This window comes from Trichomonas vaginalis, chromosome IV (genome assembly GCF_026262505.1).
Source record: "Trichomonas vaginalis G3 chromosome IV, whole genome shotgun sequence".
NCBI classification, from domain to species: Eukaryota; Parabasalia; order Trichomonadida; family Trichomonadidae; genus Trichomonas; species Trichomonas vaginalis.
The window spans coordinates 8490128-8511596 of NC_067206.1; the positions used below are offsets into that span (position 1 = coordinate 8490128).

A 21469-nucleotide genomic window follows, 5' to 3' on the forward strand; every position below is an offset into this window, starting at 1 on the left:
TTAAAAATCACATATTTTTATGTGGTAAGACGAAATGATGGAAGTGAGGCATATCTCAATATTTTCACCAGATCTTCAGGCATTTAGCATGGATATATAATTGTTATCATGATTTGTATTTAGTAATATTATTTAATCCAACTTATCAAAGCTAAACAAGATAAGAAATGCGTTTTAATTTTTTTTTCAAACAAAATTGAACAAAAAATACACTTAGAAGATATATTTCTTTAAGTTATTTATAGTAATGGAAATAATATGGTATATCTATCATTAACATATAAGCAGATCATACCTCTCTTGTGCCATGCAATTATGAATTAAGAATTTTGTAAATTCAACTGTATATAATAATCTTTTAATTGAAAAACATCATCAGACCAAGAGATGTTAATCATGTGCATCTAATATAATTGTTTTTGTCTAGTGTTGAAAACAGAAATTCATCAAAAGTGACACCTCAGAAAAGCTATAATATTGAATTTTTGGAACTTTTGATAGAGCACGTTTTTAAATATTAATTAAAGTAAATGTATATTTTGTAAAGATTCTTTTTAATAAAAAATAAAATTTTGAAGAAGAACACAAAATCTTCTGAAAAATAATATCACATAAACTCATATTATTTTCTAATATATAACTATTTTATATAAAAATCAAATTCAATGATCTTAAAAGCGAAGGATAAACCTCAAAATTTACGAATATAATGAGTGGGAATATAATGCTTATCTATCATAAAACCATATGAAATATCAATTTTTGCTTTACGCCTAATTTTTGACGACAATTAGCAAAAAATGTTAAATGTTAACACTCAGTCCATTTGAATATGAAAAATAAAATTGACTTTGATTAAATGTTTTTATTTATCATGCAATTCTTCTTGCGACCAAAGATTTGAATAAAATTTCAAAAAATAAGATAGCTTAAAAATAATATACGGTAGTGTTTACTAATAGATGAATAGTATATAAATTCTATTAAAATGGATTTGATCCAAAAAGATATATAAAATTTGATCATAAATAAAATTGTTTAGAAGTCATTTAAAATGATGTAATTATTCAAATTTTGCTAAAACCCATTCCTCTTTGATATATAACTCCCATTTTTGCATTTCTGGCTCGTACCAAAATTTTGAAACTTCGAATAATTCGTTAGGAGTGTAATTACTATTCGTTTTTGGATTAATATCGAGAGATAAATGTGGTGTATTGTTGTATTTTTCAATGAACTGCTGAACTGAGTCCTTGATTTGTTGAATATCATCCAACTCGTCTGGCAAAAACTTTTCTAAGCTTGGCCACAGGCGCTCCACCTTGCCGTTCTGTCTTGGCATATACGGCAAGGTGTGCTTCCAAACTATTCCGTTTTCCTGCATAACCTGGCCGAATTCACCGCGGTTTTCACCGCCGTTATCGGTCCAGATGCAGTAAGGGATAAACTCCTCTAAAAGTTTTCTTAAAATATTCGCTGTTGAGTTGGAAGACTTGTTTTTCAATAATTTAGTTTTGAGAACTTTACGTGTCATATCATTCAATATGGCAAAGAATGGAAAAGAAACATTACCGTGAAGGTAATGAATATCGCAGTGCCATATCAAATTCTTTGATATGGCACGATATTTGGTAGGTGGATCTGCTGGTTTGTAATCTCTTTTTGAAGATAAACCTGATTCCATCATAAATTTTTCCACTTGATGAGGCTTTATTTTTTGTAAATTGTCAAAAATTTGATCTTTTGTCAAATCTTCTATATTTTCAAATTCTTTTGCAATTTCTTCTTTTTCTTTCTCACAATCGGGATTTTGAACAATATTTTGAAACCTTTTAATCAATAAATAAGTTTTTGAAATTCCTCCTTTATATTGTGAAACACAAGAATTAATTAATTGTTTTTGTTCAAATGTTGGTGGATTTGGTTTTCTGCCGCGACTAACTTTTGGTAATTCGATTTCTTGAAGTTGAAATGCTCTTCTTATTGTATTTTCGGCAACATTCAATTTAATTTTACCATTTTCCAATTCAACTTCCTTTCCCACACTTTTGTAATATTCACCTTCTTCTATTCTTCTTTTAGCTTCAAATAGCCATTCTCTGTTTATAGATTTGGCAGTAGTCATAAAAGTGGTCCTTCTTTTGTGATAAGATTCAAATTTGAATGTGGATGATAAATAAAAATCAAAAATAATTGTTATAATTTAAATGAAGAAGTAATTTAAAACGATTTTATTTATGATCAAATTTTATATATTTTTTTGGATCAAATCCATTTTAATAGAATTTATATACTATTCATCTATTAGTAAACACTACCGTATATTATTTTTAAGCTATCTTATTTTTTGAAATTTTATTCAAATCTTTGGTCGCAAGAAGAATTGCATGATAAATAAAAACATTTAATCAAAGTCAATTTTATTTTTCATATTCAAATGGACTGAGTGTTAACATTTAACATTTTTTGCTAATTGTCGTCAAAAATTAGGCGTAAAGCAAAAATTGATATTTCATATGGTTTTATGATAGATAAGCATTATATTCCCACTCATTATATTCGTAAATTTTGAGGTTTATCCTTCGCTTTTAAGATCATTGAATTTGATTTTTATATAAAATAGTTATATATTAGAAAATAATATGAGTTTATGTGATATTATTTTTCAGAAGATTTCATTCTATATGCCTATGAAAAGTACTCTCAAAACTAACTTTTTCCTAATTATAATTAAATCTAGAATATTGTATTATGCTTAGTGTTATTTCATTTTTCTCATTCAATTTAGAATTTACAAATGTCAAAAATTGAGAGCTGTCACTTTTGATGAATTTCTGTTTATTACATAGCATTAATAAAAAAATCATTTGTTCTGATTAATATTTATCCAATAATAATATATATTCATTTTTGAATTTAATTAGCTTTTTTAAAGCTTAATATTTAATAATATTATTATTCAACATTCTTAATAAAATAAGATATATGCTTTATGTCTAATATATGTTTTGTAGAAATTTCGAGGAAATATCAAGGTTTCAACATCACTTCACTTCCACCATTTCGTCTTACGAAAGTTTAATTGTATGATTAAATACTTGGGCCATTCTAATATTTCATCTTTTTGAAATCGATTTTGCTCAATAGGATATGTATTAAAATATTTTTCCAATGCATCCAATAAATTATCCGTGCCATTTATTGATATATCAAGAAAGTCGTTTTGTTTTGTTTCTATCGGGGTAATACGATGTGAAAAGTGACAAAAATATACTATGATTTATATTTCATTGTATAATAAAGTCGAGAAGGGAGTCCTAACCTTAAGAAAGGGCTCTCTTCTCGACTTTCTGCTGCAATCTCACTCGAATTGCGCGTATATACTGCTTCTTTCATTAGAAGTAGTATATACGCGCAACAATATGCCATGGCAAGTGCACTTGTCGCCACTTTTAATGTTTCTCAAATGCAATGCGGGAAGGAGTGGCAATATAGTACTTGGGTAGTTGTGGAGTTATGTGTTAGGAGAGGGAACAGGACAAATTTGCCACACGGCACTTTTTTTTAAAAAAAATTAATGGAGCGGAGCGATACTCTGCTGCAGGAGCCCCAAGGCTCCCAATCATTACGAAAGGGAGCCTCAGGGCTCCTGAGAATCCATCAGCAGAGGCCTTTTCATTTGGCCTCTGCTGATCAAAGATTCGGCGAAGCCATTCTTCGTCTCAGGAGCCCCAAGGCTCCCAATCATTACGAAAGGGAGCCTCAGGGCTCCTGAGAATCCATCAGTAGAGGCCTTTTCATTTGGCCTCTGCTGATCAAAGATTCGGCGAAGCCATTCTTCGTCTCAGGAGCCCCAAGGCTCCCAATCATTACGAAAGGGAGCCTCAGGGCTCCTGAGAATCCATCAGTAGAGGCCTTTTCATTTGGCCTCTGCTGATCAAAGATTCGGCGAAGCCATTCTTCGTCTCAGGAGCCCCAAGGCTCCCAATCATTACGAAAGGGAGCCTCAGGGCTCCTGAGAATCCATCAGAGGCCTTTTCATTTGGCCTCTGCTGATCAAAGATTCGGCGAAGCCATTCTTCGTCTCAGGAGCCCCAAGGCTCCCAATCATTACGAAAGGGAGCCTCAGGGCTCCTGAGAATCCATCAGTAGAGGCCTTTTCATTTGGCCTCTGCTGATCAAAGATTCGGCGAAGCCATTCTTCGTCTCAGGAGCCCCAAGGCTCCCAATCATTACGAAAGGGAGCCTCAGGGCTCCTGAGAAACCTCTTTGAGAAGGTTTTCTTTAAGAAAACCTTCTCAAAGATGATTGTCAGCATTCACTCAAAATCTACCAAGAGTTTCAAAGTTTCAAATCTATCTGAAATGAAGCTTTGAATCTCTTGTATATCTAATTGTAGAGGTACCTTTTCAAAATGTCTTCTATTGATTAAATTTAATCAGTAAAAGTCATTTTGAAAAGGTACATCTCTATAATTGCTATTGAGCATTCACTCTTGGAACCTTGGAGCTCTTGTGTAGTGCATGAAAACTCCAAGATTCTAGAATAAAACATATATCATAGACATAATTTCTTCAAATATAATTTAAGGTTATTTTTTAAAAAATTAGAACAGCGTAATTTAAGGTTATTGAAAAGTGACACTTGACAAATTTATCCCGCACTCTTCAAAAATAAGGAAATTTTGATAAATATCCTCATCGCTATTATCATAAAAGATTCAATATCCCTTTCGATATTTAATGACAAATTTGAAAAGGTGTTTGAAATTCTTTCGGATTTTGTTGAATTTAACCCAAAATTTATTATTAATTGTTTACAAGAAATTTTATTTAACTCTTCTTGTAAAGAAAACTTTGCCAATATTTTGAATGCATTTGAAAATTCCGAGCTTAGAATATATTTGGATGAATGCGAAGATGAAATCGATCCTGAAATTTTTGACTCTCTCAAAAATATGTATTCAATTTTAAATGAATCTAATTCTCATCAATAATAACATATGAATAAAAAATAAATGGATTTAATTTTTTTTATCAGTTTCAATAGATTACAGTTATTTTTATTTTCTACAATATCTCATTACCAAATCGTTTTAACTCTTTGTATATCAAAGAATAATAATAAGTGACCTGTAATAACCATACTCATAATGGATTAGACCTCAAATTATTTAAAATGTCAATTCAATATTATTAAATTACAATTTCTTTTATTCTAATAGATTTTAACTAGCCAATCATGATTACAAATATTGTAGCCTTCATTAACTCATAATATCGAAGAATATAACTTATATTCATGGACAATTTGTGATTAATTTCCAATAATATATAAAACCGACTCAAATTAATCATGTTGGCATTAGCGCGCATCGATGCTCAATCTACCTGTAGTATTATAAGCTTATATTCCTATTTTTCAGCATTAAAATTGTGAATTACGTAATTTTGTCATAGTTTTACGTAATTTTAATTTTTTTTGATAAGAAAAAAATGACTTTAAGAAAAAACGAGATCACTCATAATCTTTTTCTCAGAAAACTGCAGAGTATACAACAAATGTACTCAAACGTGCATTAAGCACAATACCTGGTCCCCATTTCGCTCTATGGACCGATAATGGTACAAAAAATAAAGAAAAATTGCAAAAACGTTCCCACTTTTTGAGAGGGATGTTTTGCAAAATAATTTTATGGACATCTCTGGAAAGTTTCATTTCAGTTTGATAATATATCCAACACCTATATAGAAGAGCCTTGCTGATTTGACCTGAAAGAGCGAAAGTTAGTTTTTTGATTTGAAAACCCTGCAATTTAATATTGTTAAGGACTCAATGTAGAAATATGATATAATATCATGTAGAGATCAATCATCTTCCAAAAATCTTCTATGTATGAAAGAAAAAAATTTGCAAAACGTACCTCTCAAGAAGTGGGAACGTTTTGCACACTCTCGAAAATAAAACACAATTTCATTAATTATTATGCGAAAGGGGAATTGAACATATTTTTATTCAACCAGATAATCCTCAGGCCAACAGATTTCGCAAAGAGAATTTCCCCAAACAGTAAGATTTTTCAAAAAAAAGAAATATAATGCGAAGAATTAAGATTAATCACCGAAAAAACAACTGATTTTACTTACTTTAATGATTTTGAAGATATGCAAATTATCAGGAAGAAAGCTCAATATAACAAATAAAATAATATTCTAATTTGCAAGAATGGGTTTAATGACTACGCACAAATACATAGCCTCATACATATCAACAAAGGTCTTGGGTCTCCGAGGTTCTCAATTTCATCAGAAACCGCTATATGATAACCAAGCTTACTCAGATCTACACATAAATACATAGCCTCATACATATCAACAAAGGTCTCTCTACTCTTAAGTTCCAATTCCCAAAATTTTATTTTTATATTTATTGGCAAAAGGTAAAAGTTCCAAATTATCGTATCGTTAATTTTTAATTTGCTTTCAAATTATATTTTTTGTACTTACGTTCAATTTTTATTTTTAATAAATTATTTATATTAAAATTTCGAAATATTCATAAATACATTCAATTCATATAATAATAGTCAATATCATCGTTTTGAGAAGATCAGATCCTACACAAAAACCATGGAGAGGATTGTATTTTCAATGTATGCCTCTGGTCGAGCACTAAAAGCAAAAGCTAGACAGTTTTTAACCTGTATAATAAAAATGTATCATATATCTTTTTGGAAAATAAAAACAAATTTTTATTTATTCAATATTATATAAAAAGGTGTTGATATTGCAGGTTTTTCAGTATGTTTTCCATCCCAATAAAACTCAATATTAATCGATATATCTGAAAAATACGAGGTGTCAAAGTGGTGAATTTCACCTCACTTCGTTTTGCTCCATTAAATTGACTCAATTTCATCCCTTTGCTGAGAATTTTTGTATTTGGAGGATAATAATCTAAATAATTCGAAATATTTGTTACAATAACTATCAGTGCTTGATTTAATGTTTGAATTTGATTGCTTCAAATTGCGCAATTTTAAGTAATTCGGCGTCAGATGTTAATTTTTTGCAAGAAGAATTAAATATATATGTGGGATTTGGTATTGCGTTTGATGTTTTGTTTGTTAATTCGTTGGATAAGGCTTTATCTGGGTTCCACGGATGAATACCATACTGATGCATTGACTTAATCACAAGCATCAATTAAAATTCTTACAATTTTTAACCTTGGTTTTGGGGTATTTGATAAATTATCTTGCTCATATGTGTAAAGCGGAACATATTTTAACCTGTTATTCTTTGATCTCAAAGATGCTGCACATCCTACATCAAATAACTGGAGAACTACTGTGCAGTAAGCTGGAAATGTCAAGAGTTCAATTCTGAAGAGACTCAAAAGTTTGCAAGTAAAATAACTTACTCGGCTGATATGATTATCACCGAATACGATATTATGCTGAGCTGCTGTGATAGCATCAAGACTTGAGCGATATCTCTGGATTTCGATAATAAAAGTTAAATTAAAGATATCCCATATCTTCTTTGTCATCCATCCATAAGATTGTCCTGTAAGGAATGCTCTCACGGAGCGGAGTTCCTGTGAACAATTTTATATTCCTGGAACAATAATAAATGGTTTCATCCGGTATCCTTCAGAATTATATGGGAAGATACTAGTAACAAGCACAAATTCATGCTCTTCTTTGGTTAAAGGAGGGTTGCTTTCAGTGCAGATAACTTTGTAACGCTTTGATGAAGCAGAGATGTTTCATAAATACTCCACTTATTCCATGGATCAATTCCTGCCGTATACTGAAATTAATGTAAGAAGTTAGCAACTGTTGCTGTGTTACAGTACTTTGCTCGTTTTTCCTCATTTTCTTTTGAGCTTTTGATCTCAATGTTGAGATCAGAGCAAACTCTGTTTAACCATGATCTTGAGGGGAGATATACTTCTAGCGAAGTAAACAATTCTTTTTCCTCTTGTTGGAAATTCGTCTGGATGAACAAGGCCAGCTAGATATAAAGCTCTGCTGTATCTATACTCCAGTAATTCGTAGGCAATCTGATAAGCTTCGATTACCTTTTCACATGCAAGACCTTTTGCTCTTTGATTGATTTCACCATAAAAATCAAGTAATTCGACCTCTGAAAGATACGATGGTTCTCCACCATTACATGTGGTTGTCCATACATTTTCCGCAATTGTATGTCGCAACTCTGCAGTTATTGAATCATCGCGTTCCATGTGAAATTCATCTTTGTTATCAGTGTAGCACTTTTTGTTTAGTCTTCTTTTGAAGATTTTACGTTGAATACGAGACAAAACTGCTTTTTCTCAATGAAGTTTACATTTGGCTTTAATGTAATTAAGACTTTTCATGTCACTTTTTGTAAAGTTCATTTTCGGTACGGAACAAATGCATATATTAATGCATTAATTCTAAATGTAATAAATTTTGTATCTTTGAAAATTTCAAAGTTAAAAAAAATTGGACTAATATTATTCGTCTTCAAATGTACTATGCAAATTAAAGTTTTTGGGCTATGGATTCTGTGGGATAAGATTATTGAAATTTTGGATGTTCCTCGAATTGGCCAGAGATTCGAGTGTCAATGCCTTGTTCCATAACATAGTAATTGTGTTTGTGACTGAGCATATTTTTTTCTAAAATATAGAGATTAAAATTGTAAAAATCTTCATTTAAGGAGTTCCTGTTAAATGATTGTGACTTGATTATATTTGTGTCGTTTTTGGTAGTCTCTTTATTCGATTTTGATGAATTTATGTTCGAAATTCGGTATTTAACTAATAAGATTCAGAGTAAAACACTGGAAATCGGATATTCTCTATGCCAATGAACTGGACAATCTGTGTGTTTGGGAGGTGAAATTCCAAATTTTTTTGAAATCCCGAAAATGAAGATCAACCCTTTATTTTTGATTAAGATATTTTACAATTTCAGATTTTTTTGAATACTTTTGATTCGGTTTTGTTAAAAGCATATCAGCTAACTTGTTTTAAAAATCACATATTTTTATGTGGTAAGACGAAATGATGGAAGTGAGGCATATCTCAATATTTTCACCAGATCTTCAGGCATTTAGCATGGATATATAATTGTTATCATGATTTGTATTTAGTAATATTATTTAATCCAACTTATCAAAGCTAAACAAGATAAGAAATGCGTTTTAATTTTTTTTTCAAACAAAATTGAACAAAAAATACACTTAGAAGATATATTTCTTTAAGTTATTTATAGTAATGGAAATAATATGGTATATCTATCATTAACATATAAGCAGATCATACCTCTCTTGTGCCATGCAATTATGAATTAAGAATTTTGTAAATTCAACTGTATATAATAATCTTTTAATTGAAAAACATCATCAGACCAAGAGATGTTAATCATGTGCATCTAATATAATTGTTTTTGTCTAGTGTTGAAAACAGAAATTCATCAAAAGTGACACCTCAGAAAAGCTATAATATTGAATTTTTGGAACTTTTGATAGAGCACGTTTTTAAATATTAATTAAAGTAAATGTATATTTTGTAAAGATTCTTTTTAATAAAAAATAAAATTTTGAAGAAGAACACAAAATCTTCTGAAAAATAATATCACATAAACTCATATTATTTTCTAATATATAACTATTTTATATAAAAATCAAATTCAATGATCTTAAAAGCGAAGGATAAACCTCAAAATTTACGAATATAATGAGTGGGAATATAATGCTTATCTATCATAAAACCATATGAAATATCAATTTTTGCTTTACGCCTAATTTTTGACGACAATTAGCAAAAAATGTTAAATGTTAACACTCAGTCCATTTGAATATGAAAAATAAAATTGACTTTGATTAAATGTTTTTATTTATCATGCAATTCTTCTTGCGACCAAAGATTTGAATAAAATTTCAAAAAATAAGATAGCTTAAAAATAATATACGGTAGTGTTTACTAATAGATGAATAGTATATAAATTCTATTAAAATGGATTTGATCCAAAAAGATATATAAAATTTGATCATAAATAAAATTGTTTAGAAGTCATTTAAAATGATGTAATTATTCAAATTTTGCTAAAACCCATTCCTCTTTGATATATAACTCCCATTTTTGCATTTCTGGCTCGTACCAAAATTTTGAAACTTCGAATAATTCGTTAGGAGTGTAATTACTATTCGTTTTTGGATTTAATATCGAGAGATAAATGTGGTGTATTGTTGTATTTTTCAATGAACTGCTGAACTGAGTCCTTGATTTGTTGAATATCATCCAACTCGTCTGGCAAAAACTTTTCTAAGCTTGGCCACAGGCGCTCCACCTTGCCGTTCTGTCTTGGCATATACGGCAAGGTGTGCTTCCAAACTATTCCGTTTTCCTGCATAACCTGGCCGAATTCACCGCGGTTTTCACCGCCGTTATCGGTCCAGATGCAGTAAGGGATAAACTCCTCTAAAAGTTTTCTTAAAATATTCGCTGTTGAGTTGGAAGACTTGTTTTTCAATAATTTAGTTTTGAGAACTTTACGTGTCATATCATTCAATATGGCAAAGAATGGAAAAGAAACATTACCGTGAAGGTAATGAATATCGCAGTGCCATATCAAATTCTTTGATATGGCACGATATTTGGTAGGTGGATCTGCTGGTTTGTAATCTCTTTTTGAAGATAAACCTGATTCCATCATAAATTTTTCCACTTGATGAGGCTTTATTTTTTGTAAATTGTCAAAAATTTGATCTTTTGTCAAATCTTCTATATTTTCAAATTCTTTTGCAATTTCTTCTTTTTCTTTCTCACAATCGGGATTTTGAACAATATTTTGAAACCTTTTAATCAATAAATAAGTTTTTGAAATTCCTCCTTTATATTGTGAAACACAAGAATTAATTAATTGTTTTTGTTCAAATGTTGGTGGATTTGGTTTTCTGCCGCGACTAACTTTTGGTAATTCGATTTCTTGAAGTTGAAATGCTCTTCTTATTGTATTTTCGGCAACATTCAATTTAATTTTACCATTTTCCAATTCAACTTCCTTTCCCACACTTTTGTAATATTCACCTTCTTCTATTCTTCTTTTAGCTTCAAATAGCCATTCTCTGTTTATAGATTTGGCAGTAGTCATAAAAGTGGTCCTTCTTTTGTGATAAGATTCAAATTTGAATGTGGATGATAAATAAAAATCAAAAATAATTGTTATAATTTAAATGAAGAAGTAATTTAAAACGATTTTATTTATGATCAAATTTTATATATTTTTTTGGATCAAATCCATTTTAATAGAATTTATATACTATTCATCTATTAGTAAACACTACCGTATATTATTTTTTAAGCTATCTTATTTTTTGAACTTTTATTCAAATCTTTGGTCGCAAGAAGAATTGCATGATAAATAAAAACATTTAATCAAAGTCAATTTTATTTTTCATATTCAAATGGACTGAGTGTTAACATTTAACATTTTTTGCTAATTGTCGTCAAAAATTAGGCGTAAAGCAAAAATTGATATTTCATATGGTTTTATGATAGATAAGCATTATATTCCCACTCATTATATTCGTAAATTTTGAGGTTTATCCTTCGCTTTTAAGATCATTGAATTTGATTTTTATATAAAATAGTTATATATTAGAAAATAATATGAGTTTATGTGATATTATTTTTCAGAAGATTTCATTCTATATGCCTATGAAAAGTACTCTCAAAACTAACTTTTTCCTAATTATAATTAAATCTAGAATATTGTATTATGCTTAGTGTTATTTCATTTTTCTCATTCAATTTAGAATTTACAAATGTCAAAAATTGAGAGCTGTCACTTTTGATGAATTTCTGTTTATTACATAGCATTAATAAAAAAATCATTTGTTCTGATTAATATTTATCCAATAATAATATATATTCATTTTTGAATTTAATTAGCTTTTTTAAAGCTTAATATTTAATAATATTATTATTCAACATTCTTAATAAAATAAGATATATGCTTTATGTCTAATATATGTTTTGTAGAAATTTCGAGGAAATATCAAGGTTTCAACATCACTTCACTTCCACCATTTCGTCTTACGAAAGTTTAATTGTATGATTAAATACTTGGGCCATTCTAATATTTCATCTTTTTGAAATCGATTTTGCTCAATAGGATATGTATTAAAATATTTTTCCAATGCATCCAATAAATTATCCGTGCCATTTATTGATATATCAAGAAAGTCGTTTTGTTTTGTTTCTATCGGGGTAATACGATGTGAAAAGTGACAAAAATATACTATGATTTATATTTCATTGTATAATAAAGTCGAGAAGGGAGTCCTAACCTTAAGAAAGGGCTCTCTTCTCGACTTTCTGCTGCAATCTCACTCGAATTGCGCGTATATACTGCTTCTTTCATTAGAAGTAGTATATACGCGCAACAATATGCCATGGCAAGTGCACTTGTCGCCACTTTTAATGTTTCTCAAATGCAATGCGGGAAGGAGTGGCAATATAGTACTTGGGTAGTTGTGGAGTTATGTGTTAGGAGAGGGAACAGGACAAATTTGCCACACGGCACTTTTTTTTAAAAAAAATTAATGGAGCGGAGCGATACTCTGCTGCAGGAGCCCCAAGGCTCCCAATCATTACGAAAGGGAGCCTCAGGGCTCCTGAGAATCCATCAGCAGAGGCCTTTTCATTTGGCCTCTGCTGATCAAAGATTCGGCGAAGCCATTCTTCGTCTCAGGAGCCCCAAGGCTCCCAATCATTACGAAAGGGAGCCTCAGGGCTCCTGAGAATCCATCAGCAGAGGCCTTTTCATTTGGCCTCTGCTGATCAAAGATTCGGCGAAGCCATTCTTCGTCTCAGGAGCCCCAAGGCTCCCAATCATTACGAAAGGGAGCCTCAGGGCTCCTGAGAATCCATCAGTAGAGGCCTTTTCATTTGGCCTCTGCTGATCAAAGATTCGGCGAAGCCATTCTTCGTCTCAGGAGCCCCAAGGCTCCCAATCATTACGAAAGGGAGCCTCAGGGCTCCTGAGAATCCATCAGCAGAGGCCTTTTCATTTGGCCTCTGCTGATCAAAGATTCGGCGAAGCCATTCTTCGTCTCAGGAGCCCCAAGGCTCCCAATCATTACGAAAGGGAGCCTCAGGGCTCCTGAGAATCCATCAGTAGAGGCCTTTTCATTTGGCCTCTGCTGATCAAAGATTCGGCGAAGCCATTCTTCGTCTCAGGAGCCCCAAGGCTCCCAATCATTACGAAAGGGAGCCTCAGGGCTCCTGAGAATCCATCAGTAGAGGCCTTTTCATTTGGCCTCTGCTGATCAAAGATTCGGCGAAGCCATTCTTCGTCTCAGGAGCCCCAAGGCTCCCAATCATTACGAAAGGGAGCCTCAGGGCTCCTGAGAAACCTCTTTGAGAAGGTTTTCTTTAAGAAAACCTTCTCAAAGATGATTGTCAGCATTCACTCAAAATCTACCAAGAGTTTCAAAGTTTCAAATCTATCTGAAATGAAGCTTTGAATCTCTTGTATATCTAATTGTAGAGGTACCTTTTCAAAATGTCTTCTATTGATTAAATTTAATCAGTAAAAGTCATTTTGAAAAGGTACATCTCTATAATTGCTATTGAGCATTCACTCTTGGAACCTTGGAGCTCTTGTGTAGTGCATGAAAACTCCAAGATTCTAGAATAAAACATATATCATAGACATAATTTCTTCAAATATAATTTAAGGTTATTTTTTAAAAAATTAGAACAGCGTAATTTAAGGTTATTGAAAAGTGACACTTGACAAATTTATCCCGCACTCTTCAAAAATAAGGAAATTTTGATAAATATCCTCATCGCTATTATCATAAAAGATTCAATATCCCTTTCGATATTTAATGACAAATTTGAAAAGGTGTTTGAAATTCTTTCGGATTTTGTTGAATTTAACCCAAAATTTATTATTAATTGTTTACAAGAAATTTTATTTAACTCTTCTTGTAAAGAAAACTTTGCCAATATTTTGAATGCATTTGAAAATTCCGAGCTTAGAATATATTTGGATGAATGCGAAGATGAAATCGATCCTGAAATTTTTGACTCTCTCAAAAATATGTATTCAATTTTAAATGAATCTAATTCTCATCAATAATAACATATGAATAAAAAATAAATGGATTTAATTTTTTTTATCAGTTTCAATAGATTACAGTTATTTTTATTTTCTACAATATCTCATTACCAAATCGTTTTAACTCTTTGTATATCAAAGAATAATAATAAGTGACCTGTAATAACCATACTCATAATGGATTAGACCTCAAATTATTTAAAATGTCAATTCAATATTATTAAATTACAATTTCTTTTATTCTAATAGATTTTAACTAGCCAATCATGATTACAAATATTGTAGCCTTCATTAACTCATAATATCGAAGAATATAACTTATATTCATGGACAATTTGTGATTAATTTCCAATAATATATAAAACCGACTCAAATTAATCATGTTGGCATTAGCGCGCATCGATGCTCAATCTACCTGTAGTATTATAAGCTTATATTCCTATTTTTCAGCATTAAAATTGTGAATTACGTAATTTTGTCATAGTTTTACGTAATTTTAATTTTTTTTGATAAGAAAAAAATGACTTTAAGAAAAAACGAGATCACTCATAATCTTTTTCTCAGAAAACTGCAGAGTATACAACAAATGTACTCAAACGTGCATTAAGCACAATACCTGGTCCCCATTTCGCTCTATGGACCGATAATGGTACAAAAAATAAAGAAAAATTGCAAAAACGTTCCCACTTTTTGAGAGGGATGTTTTGCAAAATAATTTTATGGACATCTCTGGAAAGTTTCATTTCAGTTTGATAATATATCCAACACCTATATAGAAGAGCCTTGCTGATTTGACCTGAAAGAGCGAAAGTTAGTTTTTTGATTTGAAAACCCTGCAATTTAATATTGTTAAGGACTCAATGTAGAAATATGATATAATATCATGTAGAGATCAATCATCTTCCAAAAATCTTCTATGTATGAAAGAAAAAAATTTGCAAAACGTACCTCTCAAGAAGTGGGAACGTTTTGCACACTCTCGAAAATAAAACACAATTTCATTAATTATTATGCGAAAGGGGAATTGAACATATTTTTATTCAACCAGATAATCCTCAGGCCAACAGATTTCGCAAAGAGAATTTCCCCAAACAGTAAGATTTTTCAAAAAAAAGAAATATAATGCGAAGAATTAAGATTAATCACCGAAAAAACAACTGATTTTACTTACTTTAATGATTTTGAAGATATGCAAATTATCAGGAAGAAAGCTCAATATAACAAATAAAATAATATTCTAATTTGCAAGAATGGGTTTAATGACTACGCACAAATACATAGCCTCATACATATCAACAAAGGTCTTGGGTCTCCGAGGTTCTCAATTTCATCAGAAACCGCTATATGATAACCAAGCTTACTCAGATCTACACATAAATACATAGCCTCATACATATCAACAAAGGTCTCTCTACTCTTAAGTTCCAATTCCCAAAATTTTATTTTTATATTTATTGGCAAAAGGTAAAAGTTCCAAATTATCGTATCGTTAATTTTTAATTTGCTTTCAAATTATATTTTTTGTACTTACGTTCAATTTTTATTTTTAATAAATTATTTATATTAAAATTTCGAAATATTCATAAATACATTCAATTCATATAATAATAGTCAATATCATCGTTTTGAGAAGATCAGATCCTACACAAAAACCATGGAGAGGATTGTATTTTCAATGTATGCCTCTGGTCGAGCACTAAAAGCAAAAGCTAGACAGTTTTTAACCTGTATAATAAAAATGTATCATATATCTTTTTGGAAAATAAAAACAAATTTTTATTTATTCAATATTATATAAAAAGGTGTTGATATTGCAGGTTTTTCAGTATGTTTTCCATCCCAATAAAACTCAATATTAATCGATATATCTGAAAAATACGAGGTGTCAAAGTGGTGAATTTCACCTCACTTCGTTTTGCTCCATTAAATTGACTCAATTTCATCCCTTTGCTGAGAATTTTTGTATTTGGAGGATAATAATCTAAATAATTCGAAATATTTGTTACAATAACTATCAGTGCTTGATTTAATGTTTGAATTTGATTGCTTCAAATTGCGCAATTTTAAGTAATTCGGCGTCAGATGTTAATTTTTTGCAAGAAGAATTAAATATATATGTGGGATTTGGTATTGCGTTTGATGTTTTGTTTGTTAATTCGTTGGATAAGGCTTTATCTGGGTTCCACGGATGAATACCATACTGATGCATTGACTTAATCACAAGCATCAATTAAAATTCTTACAATTTTTAACCTTGGTTTTGGGGTATTTGATAAATTATCTTGCTCATATGTGTAAAGCGGAACATATTTTAACCTGTTATTCTTTGATCTCAAAGATGCTGCACATCCTACATCAAATAACTGGAGAACTACTGTGCAGTAAGCTGGAAATGTCAAGAGTTCAATTCTGAAGAGACTCAAAAGTTTGCAAGTAAAATAACTTACTCGGCTGATATGATTATCACCGAATACGATATTATGCTGAGCTGCTGTGATAGCATCAAGACTTGAGCGATATCTCTGGATTTCGATAATAAAAGTTAAATTAAAGATATCCCATATCTTCTTTGTCATCCATCCATAAGATTGTCCTGTAAGGAATGCTCTCACGGAGCGGAGTTCCTGTGAACAATTTTATATTCCTGGAACAATAATAAATGGTTTCATCCGGTATCCTTCAGAATTATATGGGAAGATACTAGTAACAAGCACAAATTCATGCTCTTCTTTGGTTAAAGGAGGGTTGCTTTCAGTGCAGATAACTTTGTAACGCTTTGATGAAGCAGAGATGTTTCATAAATACTCCACTTATTCCATGGATCAATTCCTGCCGTATACTGAAATTAATGTAAGAAGTTAGCAACTGTTGCTGTGTTACAGTACTTTGCTCGTTTTTCCTCATTTTCTTTTGAGCTTTTGATCTCAATGTTGAGATCAGAGCAAACTCTGTTTAACCATGATCTTGAGGGGAGATATACTTCTAGCGAAGTAAACAATTCTTTTTCCTCTTGTTGGAAATTCGTCTGGATGAACAAGGCCAGCTAGATATAAAGCTCTGCTGTATCTATACTCCAGTAATTCGTAGGCAATCTGATAAGCTTCGATTACCTTTTCACATGCAAGACCTTTTGCTCTTTGATTGATTTCACCATAAAAATCAAGTAATTCGACCTCTGAAAGATACGATGGTTCTCCACCATTACATGTGGTTGTCCATACATTTTCCGCAATTGTATGTCGCAACTCTGCAGTTATTGAATCATCGCGTTCCATGTGAAATTCATCTTTGTTATCAGTGTAGCACTTTTTGTTTAGTCTTCTTTTGAAGATTTTACGTTGAATACGAGACAAAACTGCTTTTTCTCAATGAAGTTTACATTTGGCTTTAATGTAATTAAGACTTTTCATGTCACTTTTTGTAAAGTTCATTTTCGGTACGGAACAAATGCATATATTAATGCATTAATTCTAAATGTAATAAATTTTGTATCTTTGAAAATTTCAAAGTTAAAAAAAATTGGACTAATATTATTCGTCTTCAAATGTACTATGCAAATTAAAGTTTTTGGGCTATGGATTCTGTGGGATAAGATTATTGAAATTTTGGATGTTCCTCGAATTGGCCAGAGATTCGAGTGTCAATGCCTTGTTCCATAACATAGTAATTGTGTTTGTGACTGAGCATATTTTTTTCTAAAATATAGAGATTAAAATTGTAAAAATCTTCATTTAAGGAGTTCCTGTTAAATGATTGTGACTTGATTATATTTGTGTCGTTTTTGGTAGTCTCTTTATTCGATTTTGATGAATTTATGTTCGAAATTCGGTATTTAACTAATAAGATTCAGAGTAAAACACTGGAAATCGGATATTCTCTATGCCAATGAACTGGACAATCTGTGTGTTTGGGAGGTGAAATTCCAAATTTTTTTGAAATCCCGAAAATGAAGATCAACCCTTTATTTTTGATTAAGATATTTTACAATTTCAGATTTTTTTGAATACTTTTGATTCGGTTTTGTTAAAAGCATATCAGCTAACTTGTTTTAAAAATCACATATTTTTATGTGGTAAGACGAAATGATGGAAGTGAGGCATATCTCAATATTTTCACCAGATCTTCAGGCATTTAGCATGGATATATAATTGTTATCATGATTTGTATTTAGTAATATTATTTAATCCAACTTATCAAAGCTAAACAAGATAAGAAATGCGTTTTAATTTTTTTTTCAAACAAAATTGAACAAAAAATACACTTAGAAGATATATTTCTTTAAGTTATTTATAGTAATGGAAATAATATGGTATATCTATCATTAACATATAAGCAGATCATACCTCTCTTGTGCCATGCAATTATGAATTAAGAATTTTGTAAATTCAACTGTATATAATAATCTTTTAATTGAAAAACATCATCAGACCAAGAGATGTTAATCATGTGCATCTAATATAATTGTTTTTGTCTAGTGTTGAAAACAGAAATTCATCAAAAGTGACACCTCAGAAAAGCTATAATATTGAATTTTTGGAACTTTTGATAGAGCACGTTTTTAAATATTAATTAAAGTAAATGTATATTTTGTAAAGATTCTTTTTAATAAAAAATAAAATTTTGAAGAAGAACACAAAATCTTCTGAAAAATAATATCACATAAACTCATATTATTTTCTAATATATAACTATTTTATATAAAAATCAAATTCAATGATCTTAAAAGCGAAGGATAAACCTCAAAATTTACGAATATAATGAGTGGGAATATAATGCTTATCTATCATAAAACCATATGAAATATCAATTTTTGCTTTACGCCTAATTTTTGACGACAATTAGCAAAAAATGTTAAATGTTAACACTCAGTCCATTTGAATATGAAAAATAAAATTGACTTTGATTAAATGTTTTTATTTATCATGCAATTCTTCTTGCGACCAAAGATTTGAATAAAATTTCAAAAAATAAGATAGCTTAAAAATAATATACGGTAGTGTTTACTAATAGATGAATAGTATATAAATTCTATTAAAATGGATTTGATCCAAAAAGATATATAAAATTTGATCATAAATAAAATTGTTTAGAAGTCATTTAAAATGATGTAATTATTCAAATTTTGCTAAAACCCATTCCTCTTTGATATATAACTCCCATTTTTGCATTTCTGGCTCGTACCAAAATTTTGAAACTTCGAATAATTCGTTAGGAGTGTAATTACTATTCGTTTTTGGATTAATATCGAGAGATAAATGTGGTGTATTGTTGTATTTTTCAATGAACTGCTGAACTGAGTCCTTGATTTGTTGAATATCATCCAACTCGTCTGGCAAAAACTTTTCTAAGCTTGGCCACAGGCGCTCCACCTTGCCGTTCTGTCTTGGCATATACGGCAAGGTGTGCTTCCAAACTATTCCGTTTTCCTGCATAACCTGGCCGAATTCACCGCGGTTTTCACCGCCGTTATCGGTCCAGATGCAGTAAGGGATAAACTCCTCTAAAAGTTTTCTTAAAATATTCGCTGTTGAGTTGGAAGACTTGTTTTTCAATAATTTAGTTTTGAGAACTTTACGTGTCATATCATTCAATATGGCAAAGAATGGAAAAGAAACATTACCGTGAAGGTAATGAATATCGCAGTGCCATATCAAATTCTTTGATATGGCACGATATTTGGTAGGTGGATCTGCTGGTTTGTAATCTCTTTTTGAAGATAAACCTGATTCCATCATAAATTTTTCCACTTGATGAGGCTTTATTTTTTGTAAATTGTCAAAAATTTGATCTTTTGTCAAATCTTCTATATTTTCAAATTCTTTTGCAATTTCTTCTTTTTCTTTCTCACAATCGGGATTTTGAACAATATTTTGAAACCTTTTAATCAATAAATAAGTTTTTGAAATTCCTCCTTTATATTGTGAAACACAAGAATTAATTAATTGTTTTTGTTCAAATGTTGGTGGATTTGGTTTTCTGCCGCGACTAACTTTTGGTAATTCGATTTCTTGAAGTTGAAATGCTCTTCTTATTGTATTTTCGGCAACATTCAATTTAATTTTACCATTTTCCAATTCAACTTCCTTTCCCACACTTTTGTAATATTCACCTTCTTCTATTCTTCTTTTAGCTTCAAATAGCCATTCTCTGTTTATAGATTTGGCAGTAGTCATAAAAGTGGTCCTTCTTTTGTGATAAGATTCAAATTTGAATGTGGATGATAAATAAAAATCAAAAATAATTGTTATAATTTAAATGAAGAAGTAATTTAAAACGATTTTATTTATGATCAAATTTTATATATTTTTTTGGATCAAATCCATTTTAATAGAATTTATATACTATTCATCTATTAGTAAACACTACCGTATATTATTTTTTAAGCTATCTTATTTTTTGAACTTTTATTCAAATCTTTGGTCGCAAGAAGAATTGCATGATAAATAAAAACATTTAATCAAAGTCAATTTTATTTTTCATATTCAAATGGACTGAGTGTTAACATTTAACATTTTTTGCTAATTGTCGTCAAAAATTAGGCGTAAAGCAAAAATTGATATTTCATATGGTTTTATGATAGATAAGCATTATATTCCCACTCATTATATTCGTAAATTTTGAGGTTTATCCTTCGCTTTTAAGATCATTGAATTTGATTTTTATATAAAATAGTTATATATTAGAAAATAATATGAGTTTATGTGATATTATTTTTCAGAAGATTTCATTCTATATGCCTATGAAAAGTACTCTCAAAACTAACTTTTTCCTAATTATAATTAAATCTAGAATATTGTATTATGCTTAGTGTTATTTCATTTTTCTCATTCAATTTAGAATTTACAAATGTCAAAAATTGAGAGCTGTCACTTTTGATGAATTTCTGTTTATTACATAGCATTAATAAAAAAATCATTTGTTCTGATTAATATTTATCCAATAATAATATATATTCATTTTTGAATTTAATTAGCTTTTTTAAAGCTTAATATTTAATAATATTATTATTCAACATTCTTAATAAAATAAGATATATGCTTTATGTCTAATATATGTTTTGTAGAAATTTCGAGGAAATATCAAGGTTTCAACATCACTTCACTTCCACCATTTCGTCTTACGAAAGTTTAATTGTATGATTAAATACTTGGGCCATTCTAATATTTCATCTTTTTGAAATCGATTTTGCTCAATAGGATATGTATTAAAATATTTTTCCAATGCATCCAATAAATTATCCGTGCCATTTATTGATATATCAAGAAAGTCGTTTTGTTTTGTTTCTATCGGGGTAATACGATGTGAAAAGTGACAAAAATATACTATGATTTATATTTCATTGTA

At 30.1% G+C, this 21469-nt stretch overlaps 2 protein-coding genes across 2 annotated transcripts, besides 19 other annotated features; both read right to left on the minus strand.

Moving 5' to 3' along the window:
* Window positions 1-427: 427 nt before the first annotated feature.
* Window positions 428-465: a mobile genetic element.
* Window positions 428-465: a terminal%2Cinverted (terminal inverted repeat of Banshee-A3 transposon ID:TVAGG3_0052580).
* Window positions 466-1066: 601 nt separating this feature from the next.
* Window positions 1067-2125: a mobile genetic element.
* A 682-nt stretch (window positions 2126-2807) lies between these two features.
* Window positions 2808-2844: a mobile genetic element.
* Window positions 2808-2844: a terminal%2Cinverted (terminal inverted repeat of Banshee-A3 transposon ID:TVAGG3_0052600).
* Window positions 2845-3529: 685 nt separating this feature from the next.
* Window positions 3530-3563: a terminal%2Cinverted (terminal inverted repeat of MuDR-4N1_TV transposon ID:TVAGG3_0052610).
* Window positions 3530-4666: a mobile genetic element.
* A 3245-nt stretch (window positions 4667-7911) lies between these two features.
* TVAGG3_0052620 (uncharacterized protein) lies at window positions 7912-8250 on the minus strand (the record flags this gene model as incomplete). Its single annotated transcript, XM_051221085.1, has 1 exon — window positions 7912-8250. The coding sequence occupies one exon, from the start codon at window positions 8248-8250 to the stop codon at window positions 7912-7914; it is 339 nt and encodes a 112-aa protein (XP_051106071.1).
* Window positions 8251-9450: 1200 nt separating this feature from the next.
* Window positions 9451-9488: a mobile genetic element.
* Window positions 9451-9488: a terminal%2Cinverted (terminal inverted repeat of Banshee-A3 transposon ID:TVAGG3_0052630).
* Window positions 9489-10207: 719 nt separating this feature from the next.
* Window positions 10208-11149: a mobile genetic element.
* A 683-nt stretch (window positions 11150-11832) lies between these two features.
* Window positions 11833-11869: a mobile genetic element.
* Window positions 11833-11869: a terminal%2Cinverted (terminal inverted repeat of Banshee-A3 transposon ID:TVAGG3_0052650).
* Window positions 11870-12554: 685 nt separating this feature from the next.
* Window positions 12555-12588: a terminal%2Cinverted (terminal inverted repeat of MuDR-4N1_TV transposon ID:TVAGG3_0052660).
* Window positions 12555-13816: a mobile genetic element.
* Window positions 13817-17061: 3245 nt separating this feature from the next.
* On the minus strand, window positions 17062-17400 carry TVAGG3_0052670 (uncharacterized protein; the record flags this gene model as incomplete). Its single annotated transcript, XM_051221086.1, has 1 exon — window positions 17062-17400. The coding sequence occupies one exon, from the start codon at window positions 17398-17400 to the stop codon at window positions 17062-17064; it is 339 nt and encodes a 112-aa protein (XP_051106072.1).
* A 1200-nt stretch (window positions 17401-18600) lies between these two features.
* Window positions 18601-18638: a mobile genetic element.
* Window positions 18601-18638: a terminal%2Cinverted (terminal inverted repeat of Banshee-A3 transposon ID:TVAGG3_0052680).
* A 601-nt stretch (window positions 18639-19239) lies between these two features.
* Window positions 19240-20298: a mobile genetic element.
* A 683-nt stretch (window positions 20299-20981) lies between these two features.
* Window positions 20982-21018: a mobile genetic element.
* Window positions 20982-21018: a terminal%2Cinverted (terminal inverted repeat of Banshee-A3 transposon ID:TVAGG3_0052700).
* Window positions 21019-21469: the final 451 nt, after the last annotated feature.